At 42.8% G+C, this 10440-nt stretch overlaps 1 protein-coding gene across 11 annotated transcripts in view; it reads left to right on the top strand.

The window, feature by feature from the left end:
• The window catches only part of LOC116843977 (doublesex- and mab-3-related transcription factor 2-like), an 88405-nt gene extending 79016 nt beyond the window's left edge, over positions 1-9389 (top strand). For 9 of the 11 annotated variants that reach the window (XM_032814988.1, XM_032814991.1, XM_032814990.1 and 6 more), the window contains exon 6: positions 2290-9389. In XM_032814988.1, coding sequence (XP_032670879.1) covers positions 2290-2401 — 112 coding nt within the window. In that variant the 3' untranslated portion in view covers positions 2402-9389. Of the gene's footprint in view, positions 1-2285 lie in introns of all 11 variants that reach the window. The other 2 variants (XM_032814998.1, XM_032814997.1) reach the window with 1 other exon arrangement.
• The last annotated feature ends 1051 nt before the right edge of the window (positions 9390-10440 follow it).

The following is a 10440-nucleotide window of genomic DNA, read 5'->3' as shown; positions in this document are numbered from 1 at the left end:
TCTCTCTCTCTCTCTCTCTCTCTCTCTCTCTCTCTCTCTCTCTCTCTCTCTGTTTCTCGCTCTCGCTCTCTTCTTCGCACCTCTTCCTCCTCCTCTTGCTCTTGCCACCCGCCGCCCCTTGCCGCCAGCTCGCCTCATCATCCCCTTCTCCGTCTTATCCGCTCTTCCTTCTCTCACCGTGCTTCCATAGCGGATTTCGTTTACGGGGGAGGACGTGTACCGTTTGTCCGTCTCCTTCCACTCTCCGCGTTCGCGACCTGACTGACGCGTCCTTAGAGCATCGTGGTAAGTTTCCCCCCCGCCGCAACGGCGGTCGTCTCATTCGAGAAAACTTCTCGAATGAGATATGTCCCGCTACCAGATTTAATATCCGCCGGCTAAGTCGACACGACGGCCGTTAAACTTTCCTTCGGTTACGTTTCTGCCGGTTGGCGGTTTCCGGCATATTCGATAACTGGGATTTCTTTCGCGTCGGTGTTCCCGCCGTTTCATGCACTCCTCGAACGACGGCCGAACTGCGAGCGTAGTTTCGTCGAGACTGTCTCGATAAAAGCTCGGATCTCACAACTGCTTTCAAGCGTATTACGAAATTGCACATTTTGAAGGTGGATATTCGCGGAAGTCGCGAAACAACGTGGACAAATCGCCGGGAATACAGCTGCGCGGTATCACGCACGGTAGTAAAATAACTTAACGTCGACACGGAAGGAAAAATTTAGTTGGATCAACCAAATGTCTAGTGAAATGAACCGGAAATCTGGCCAAAGTTACTCCTGGTTACTGGTAAACTTACCAGAATTCTCTTCGGTTTAACAAGATTTCTGGTTAACTTGAATAGCTGCAAATTCTAGTTAAACAAGCATTTTGTTGACTTGAACGGAATTCTGGTAATTTCAACCGGAATCGTTCATACTTGATCAGATATTTAGTTACTCCAATCATGTTTCTTTTTTTTCGTAGGTGTATAGTCATTTTTTATGCTCTACGTCAGATCTATTGTACTATTAATCGATGAGCAAAATATATTTAATTTTCCGCGAATAATGCGAGTAAGCGGTATCGCTCGATAATATCGCGATGAATGCGGCACTCTCGAGCGTATAATTGAACGTATAAAGCTGTCTTTCTGTGTCGCATGTTAAGACGTTTCCGATAATGAACATGCATATGCGTTGATAAACATTTTGTCAGCGACAATAAAACGAGACGATCTACATTGCGATTTCCAAACGGCACGGAACAGTCTCTGCACCTTTTTTTTAATTTATTTTCTCGTCACCGCCGACACTCTTTGATCACGGTCGTAGTAAATAGCGGTCGTAAGAAACTCTTTTTTTTTTGTCGCCGGTGTACGGCGTAGACGCGACTATTACGGAATAATTAAACTGGTCACAATTAAGCTGTGATTACTGCCGTTTGGAAAATGGCACTTTTATCGGAGGAGGATGTGGAAATTACGTAAATTACACGATCGAGCGTGAGTGGGCCGTAACGTCTCGGTTTCATTATACATTTTCAAGCGACTCGCGTACAAACTACTCTGCGCTGAATCTCGGAAAATGTGCGTCGTAGGACGAGCACGTGACGAACGCGTTGCGTTGCGTAAAACTCATTATATAAGACTGTACGCGAGCAATTTGTGTACGTTATCATAATTGCACGTCGATACGATCGCAACGGGCGAATGCTTCGCAGTTTACTCGACACGTCGCAATGTGCTACGTATCGATTATAATATGAATAAACTGAGAAAATGGGATTGGAGCAAAAAAGAAGGAGAACGTTGAAGAAGCAAAAATAAGAGGAAAACAACTTTTCAATTAGGCAAATACTACGCAAACTGATAGCTTGAGATTTTACATTAAACATTTTTTTTTTTCATTTTTGTCACATATTGAGCAATGTTCTCATTTATTTTTGCACGTACTTTCATTGCGTAAAATATGCATTATGCAAAATTGCATTTGTAATTCCGTACAACCAATACGACGTAAATTTTGTAGAAAAATGTCAATAGGTAATTGTTTACATTAAGGGAGCTCTAATGTAAACAATTATCAATATTTTCTGCTCTGGGATAAACCTTCTGAAGTACAGACCGATGTAAGTACAGTCTGCCAGAAGCGATCTTCATCCTCATGCACCGTGTGCAGAACTTGTGAAAATTGTTGGAGCAATTTCAGTTGTAATGATAGATCAGACAGATGTCTGATCTATCTGACATATGACATCTGGTGCGTGTCCCATTTCACACCCATCAAACGTTTTCTCACTTCTGCTTTCAGATAGATTGCTGATGATTGGTGAAGCGAGTCGACGAGGGCAACTTGTCGAATCCAAAGAAAGTCGCGCCGCCTCCGAAGCGATAGAAACGGCCGTGGAAACGAATGTAGTGGACTGAGTCTATTGACCATCGCTAGCACGTCCCAGACATCGCTTCGACGAGGCGTGCGGTCAATATCGTCGTCGTCGCTACATACCCGGTGAACCGAGCGAATCTTATGAAATCGAGTCACCTTTGGAAACTGTCGCGGATTAGCGACAGTCTTCGCGTCGATTCCGAGGGAAGAGTTCCTACAAACACTTGCGCGAGAAGGACCGTTTTCCGTTTCTTTTTTGCTCCCCGTTCCTCGATCGCGTCCTCAATCACCGATACGCTCGCGATCTCTCATGAGGAGACGGCGAGGGCTTCCCGTAGGAGAATTTTCCAAGCAGCGGCGCTGGCCGCGAGAACTCATATCTCGCGACGGTCGGCGAACACGCGCTGAGAAAGCACCATCGTGATTCTCCGCGGCGATAGGTCGAACGCTCGGACCGTGGACTGTCACGCAAACCAACACGGATCGACGTCCAACACGCGCAGAGCCGTGGCCCCGCTCGTCGTGCCCGAGCTCGAGTGACTTCCAAGCAAGCCCCGGCAAGCGACCTCGTGGATATGCGCGTGCGAAATTTCGTCCCGGGCGAGAGCACTTGGAAGTTGCCGCATCTGCCTCCTCTTAAGCTCGTCCTCGTTCGACGGGTACACTACGCCTCGCGTGTCCGCCCATTTTAATTCGGAGCGAGAATGCAATCGCGAGATAATGACGAGGCACGCGCATACACAGGCACTCAGGCAGGCAGGTAGGTAGAGGCAGACAGGCGACGCGAGCAGGTTGCTGAAAAATCCATCTGATCGCAAATGATGGTTTTATTCGCCGGTTCCTCTCGACGACGCGTGTACGCGCCAATAATATCGTGCAGAAAGCCGGGTATCAGCCGCACGCAGCACGCTGGCCGAATTAATCGACGAACTGTGGTGATTTTGACGCTTTCTGCTTTATTCATATACCGCATACATATTGACTGTCGCAAACGCTGTTTTCTCGACTCACGTGTGTTGAATGTTACTGGAAGGTGCGAGATCGCATCAGCTATGCGCGATCTACGGGGAGATCTACAGATATTTTTTTTATCCATCTGCCCTTTTTCTTTTCTCCCTCTCGAGAAGGGACGCCGATGGAACGGAGTTTGCTGCGAGAAACTCTCGAATTTCCCGTAAGATTTCCCGCTGTCGATCGGTCGATCCAAGCCCATCGACGATGGATTCTCTCACCTCCTTGATCCTTCTATTCTCCAGCGACCAAGTATCAGTAAGTCATATTTCCTTTTCTTTTACATATAAAGTAACATATATATGTATGTCGACTCGAGAACCTCTTTTCACCGAGCGAAACGCGTCGCTATCGCGGACAGTTGACGCAAACTAACGCAAATCGTCCGAGATCGCGCGTTATCCGTACGCGTAAGAATTTTTCTCCCGTCTCTCTTTATTCTTCTTTTTCTTCTTTCCCTTTTCATTCCGTGTTATATCCAACGAATTATCGGCGTCTCAGTATATATTCCTCCGATAATTAAAAGTTCTCGTATGAACGCGCGGGCGCGCATAATCGCGAAATCGGCGGATGTGTCAGTCGTGCGACGCGACCAATAAAACAGCCGCTGAAAAACTGGTCGTTCCGGCTTGCGGCAAATTAATTTACAAATAAGAACACCGAAAAAACTGTCCCTTCGATATGCAGTCTCATTCTCTTGTACTTGTTTCTTTTCTCGGTGCCTCTCTCGCCCGTCCCCTTTGCTTCGCACGAAACACGTTCCGAGTAACAATTTGATGCATAGCCCGATTGGATATTACCGTGGCCCTTAATGATTCACCATCGTAAATGAATTTGCGTTTCATTAATGAGCACGCACACCGTGCCGCACTTAGAATTTATCGTCGTCGCCTCGCACAATTTGTAACGGAGGAATTAATTTACATATCAGCCACGCTCTCATTCGCTTTCTCTCCTATGAGCCTAAAATCTCATACGGGGGACTCATTTCACAGCCAATTCCATTTCCTTCTCCTTGTTTCCTACTTTTCGTGCAGGTTGGTGCAGGGTACTGTTTCTCCAGATGAAACTATATGCTTCTTGTTTAGTAAAATTAAGAATTTAGTTAGAACTAATTTTCGATAGTCTACGGGGTGCATCGGTGTAGCTTTATTTCAGGGTTGTGCGTCTACGCGTAAACTACGATAGTTTACGTCTACGTGTAGACAAAGTAAACTATGTATAATATGTCATCTATGTAGACAATGAATAATCTATTGGCTGCTGCCCACAGGACGCAATAACGCTTGCCACGCGACAGAAGTTCGTGTAGCAACCAATCAATATGCTGCTTTCCTTCTATGTTCTTACGAAAAAACAACATATTCAATGGGTGCGTTCAGAAGACACAATTGTTGTACAACAGTTGAGTAATTAGTCGACGTAATTGGTCTAAAGTTAGAGATCTAACAGTAAGGACCAATAATCACTGACCGCTCACTGATCAGTTATGTTTTCTGAACGCAGCCATTGATTAGCTATTGCGCAAACTTCCGCCATACAGCAAGCAATTTCGTGTTCTGTAAGCAAGAGCTACATGACTCCTGATGCAATTTATTATCTTTTATAAACACTATATTTATGATTAATACACATTAACTCATATCAAGGAGGGTCTACAACCTTGCTTTAAAAGCAAATTGACCAACCACAGTCGATTATTTCAAGAATAATCGACTGTGATTGGTCAATTTGTTTACGGCTTACGGTTTAAAGCAAAGTTGTAAACTCTCCTTTAAATATATGTGAGTGTGGTAACTGTTTTATAATTGAATTATTTTATATTGTACTAATTAACAATAAAATTTACTATAGTCTACGTAGTTTACATTGTCTACATGGGAAAAAGGCCGTGTAAACATTAAGTAGACTATGTGTAAACAATCCATGTAGACGTAATCTTGAAATATACGGCACAACCCTGCTTTATTTGTCGCCGCGCGTACCCTCAGAACGCGCGCGCCGCCGTTCGCGTACATAGAGGCGCCGTTTTGACTTCCGTCCTGCGCGCAAAAATCGCGTGAGAAGGGGGCAAGTTCTCACGGACACTCGCGGGACTCGTTCTGACGATTGATTTTTAATCGGTCGTCTCCCGTCCGAAATGCTACACGAAATGTATCTCATGTCGATTCTCCTGTCTCATGCGAGACGACTCCGCTTGCGCACAGATGTTGCGTCAGATGATGCCTGTGTGTATGAAGACACGTATAGCGCGACTTATCGCGTGACAGCAAACAGAATCGCCGATATCCTATAATTTTCGGCATCCTGGCGTTTATTATCGCAAACCCACAATTTCAGTTTAAGACAGGTTTCGCCCTCGATGTCGGTGCGTATGTATGTGGTGTGAAACGCGTGATTGGAGCGCAGACCATTTATCATTTTGAAGGAGCCGCGTCAAAGGAAGAACGGTACGAGTCGACAAATCGAATTACACGACGGGACCTGTTGCGTCTCGCGGGACACACGCGGAAATATACGTGCGCGAAGACGTTCCTCTGTGACGGCGAACTCACGACGGAACTTACGGCGGGAGCGCGAGAAGTCTCGCGATGATCTCCGTGGCGAGAGCTCGAAACCGTCGAGTATCCGTTAATACATAGTGGCCGCTAGGGATAGGCGATATAGTATCGATATTTCAAATATCGATACTGGTAGGCTTCATTATCGATATTCTATCTTTCGATATTAGCATGTATCGATATTTGGGTAGGAATATCGAACTTACGATACAGTCCATGTACAATTAATGTCCAATTTTTTCACCTCCAGTTAACTTTATCTATCGGTTAAATGTCCACCGTGATTGGTTAATTCTTGCTACCATAAATATGATTGATCAATTCCAATAGAATAACTGGCAGATAAAGTTAATCAGAGGTGAAGAAATTGGGCATAAACAAGTCTTCTGACAGATGTCTCACCTAAACTCTATATTTTCCCTATATTTTCCTTAAAGTTGGTAATGTTGGGGTATCGACTAAATAATCCCTGGAACCAATAATGAACACTACAGTCAGTAAAGTAGATTGACATATTCTATTGGACGGAAATACACAAAATGTTTTTAATCTTTTATGTTAACAGATCTAGAAAAAGGAAATAAATGTATGGTCACTGATCTTTCTACTGACTTTTCATTGGTTGAATTTTATTTAATAAGAAAGGGAATAATAACGTATTTTTACAAATTGAAAACTTCCTCAACATGTTACAATATAAGTTACAATATAATAACGTTACACTATAGATACGTAACATTGTATGTAATCATATGTTAAACCAATATATCAACTCATGCATAAATAAAATTAATATTATTTATAATTATATTGCGGTATGTTGAAAAAGGTTAGATGATATCGATAATATCGATATCACTAATATCGATACATTCCACCTGATATTTTTTATATATCGATACTTTTATTTACGATACGTTTCGATACGAAATATCGATACTTTCTACTGTATCGCCCATCCCTAGTGGCCGCCCTGCTAAACAGCGCGTACTGCACGCGTGTTTACCCTCGTATGCGCCACGTTCGCGTGTAAAACGTGTGTTCATCGTGGCGAGCGTGCGTATTCCCGGCGAACACGCATGCCGCTCACCTCGGCCAAGTACGCGCGATACATTCATCCACGCAGCTCAAACGAAAACTCACTTTTAACGTAGATCGCTCCTTCTAGAAGAAGTCGAGAACTTCAAAGGGGTATCGCGCGATGGGGGATAAAATCCATGATTATGGCATGATGTGACAGCCTCAATTGTCAGCAATTCACGAATCTTCCCTCCAGCAGATCGTCTCGGGTCGACTACAAGATTGGCGAATTTATCAAGTCAGCTCTTATCTCAAGGGAAGATATCCTTCTTCGCTCGCAGTCGCGTTCGCAGACGTTCGAGGAGTCCGATCGACGGGAAGCCGCGATATTTTGGATTCGATCGGTGAACACGTGAAAACTACTACAGGCCGTTCGCATTTTGCTATGATGTCGCGTAGTGTGCGTCTCGTACTTTGAGCATCAATGTCCGCACACGTTTCGTTAGAGGAATCCCTGCATTCGGCGGCCGTTTAATACACGCTTCGCTAAAGGTACGCGATTCTTTTTTTTAGCGATTTATTTTCACGAGCGTTAGGTGCTGCGCGAGAGGTGCTCGCAGCAAGTATCTTCTCTATCTCGCAAACTTTACGTATTGTCGTCATATTTTTCTAAGAAGTAACTCTTAATCGTAACGATAATCCATTCTGTAAGTGTAATCGTTAGAGACACACTTTTTCTCACTTAGGTAGGAACACGCTCGCGCGTACCTGTGTGGGATATAAACGCGTGTGTGTGTGTGTACTTTCGAGTCTAAGCGAGTGACAAAGTATTAGGTGATATATATCGGTGTGGAGCGTTGTGGAGCGATTAATTCGGCCCTATATATAAATATACACATACTGTTCGTGATATCTATTTTTTCATAAGTACACACATTGACAGGCTTATTGTTCGCGATGAATTCCCCATTTGAAGCCAGCTCTCTGAAAGAAAGTGATTGTTAACTGTTGTTCTTTCTTTTTCTTAGCGGTCGTTCGTTTCGCGCGGCTGAGACGATCGATGGGAGAGTAAATGCGTTTTAATGTTTGACGTATATACTCTAATAGAGAGGTTTTTAGTGCAAACAGAAAGATCGTAAAACTCTGTCTTATTTCGTTATAACGTGCCTTTTTTGCGGGAAGGAGAACAAGGAGCGAGCATGCGTAAGAAAGACCTTGTCGCGAGATCGGAAAGATCTTGAATGTTCCGGAATGAAACGAAATTTTGCTTTTACATCTCAACCAATTCTACCGAACCGGGAGAATTAATCTGCAAAAATATATAACACTCTATCTCCTGATGCTACTAATGGTTATTTATCACTGTTGATGAAAGATACTTATTTAAAATTCTTTTTATTGAAAATTATCTAAATATTGTCTATCTGCGTTTATTCTCTGTTTATTCTATGTTTTTAATTTCAATTAGCAAAATATATTAATGCGATTTATTCAATTGCATAGAGTATTAGCAGTTTTAATAAGCAAATATTAAATAATCCAATGAAAAAGTTGATTCGTCAAATTTGACAGTATATTTGCAGGATAAATATAGAACCAAAATTTCTGTTCGGGAATTTTGTTCTACATTTTGTGAGTTTTTGTGAATTTCGTTGGAAGAGACAGCGCGACAGACACCATTATTTGATAACTGCTCTGTCATTATATACCATCTTGAGATATTAGAGCGAACGGATCGTCCAATAGTGGCTCGTACATTCGCCATAAGGAGCGACTACCAAGTTATTCACGTACGAATGACGTCAGTTTAAAAGGAGTGCAAAGAACCTAGCGATAGGGGCTGTGGACACGTCGCGCGAGCCATTTTGTCGAGATACATACTTAGAAAGGTAAAAGAAGGTTTAATCGCTACTTTTATCTCCACACAGAGCGTCCACCTATGCACGAGATCGCGAGATTTGCGATTGCTCAGGGTTTCGCATGATTGTCTGTCGCGAGCGACTTACATCAGGTAACAACGAGTCATCACTAGGGTACGAAAACTGTGAAGTCCGCGCGATACATCGCGTAAGTCGAGTCGTATTCTTATTTCGATCGGTTCAGCGTGAACCGGTGGCAAGGTTCAAGTAAAGGGAATGCCACGTATCTACTTAACGCGATCCATCTACTCGTCCTAATAAATCTGGCTGTTGTAGTTATTTATTCGATGACTCGTAGTGAAGGTGTTGTGTGTCGAGAGAGAAAGGGAAAGAGTAAACGCGATAATGATCGTGGGATCGAGATGGGAGGATTATTACGTAATGTGATGAAAGCAGGAAAGCGAAGAGAGTAAACGAATGTGGAACGTACGCGTATTGTCCGTGGATTCAGTGTACTTTCGACGTATTTTTAAGTGTTACGCTATGGTATATAAATAAAACAGTACTGCTAATCAGAAGCGCGCCTGACAATCCTGAATCCATGTTCATCCCGTCAAATTACCCTGCACGCGGGAAGAAATCAAGTCAATGACTGCCGTGCCAAGCCGAGGTAAGTGTGACGATTTCAGCGATTTCTTCCAACGTTTGATGAATATCTTTATCGCGAATCGTGTGACAGAAGAATAATTTTGTGCTGTTTCATCGAAATTAGTATTACCCCCACCCCCCACCCCAATTGCTCAAATTAATTTCTCATGTTTAACAATTTTTTCATGTACATAGGATGTTTGAAACTAAAATATTCAAAACATATAAGATGAAATTTTACTTTTCTAATTTTTTTATTAAATAGGTATGTAATTCTGAGGTCACGTTGGGCAGTTATCGCTGCCAACGCATTAAAAAAGGCAGTCATATGGTGACTCACGTCATATCGATCAAGACAGGAACAACATTCATATTGGAAAGAAATAATGATGAAAGTGTATTGTGACTTCAGAGTCACAATCACAGAGTCACAGCGGGCAATAATGGGTTAGAGGGACATATAAGACAGGATCGGACATTAAAGTTTCCTACGACAAATAGTATCTCCCTCGAACTGCATTTAAAGGAAATCACGGAGCGATATGCACGCATTATATCTCAACCTTAAATATCAGTATATATTAATTAATCGATTAAAAGTTTCTTTAACTAAAGTAACTGGCAAATCAATAATCGAAATTAGTCAGTCGTCATATATGAAGTCGCAAATAATTTCATCGGTTTTGATCAAATTAATTGCTAATCAAACTTTGGTGTGACTGATTATACATTGATTAATAACACAAGACATCGTCTTTCAGCAGGTCACTTTTCAATGATATAAAGCCTGAAATACGGTGAAATGTGTATATTTTTACGGCAATATCCGTCCGGTCGGTCGAGCCATGATCTGCCATTTCCTAACGTTATAACTTTTTTATTCTAGAGCGATATGTCGTCCGGTCGTCCGCGCGATTCTTTGCGAGCGGACGATGAAACGTTAGTATTTTCTTTTAACTGCAGCTCTCGCACGTTGAATAA

Source organism: Odontomachus brunneus, unplaced genomic scaffold, assembly GCF_010583005.1.
Source record: "Odontomachus brunneus isolate Ranch 3 - 2012 unplaced genomic scaffold, Obru_v1 Obru_scaffold_037, whole genome shotgun sequence".
Taxonomy (NCBI): domain Eukaryota; kingdom Metazoa; phylum Arthropoda; class Insecta; order Hymenoptera; family Formicidae; genus Odontomachus; species Odontomachus brunneus.
Note: the sequence above shows the minus strand (reverse complement) of the source record. Positions and strands in the feature narration are given on the sequence as shown.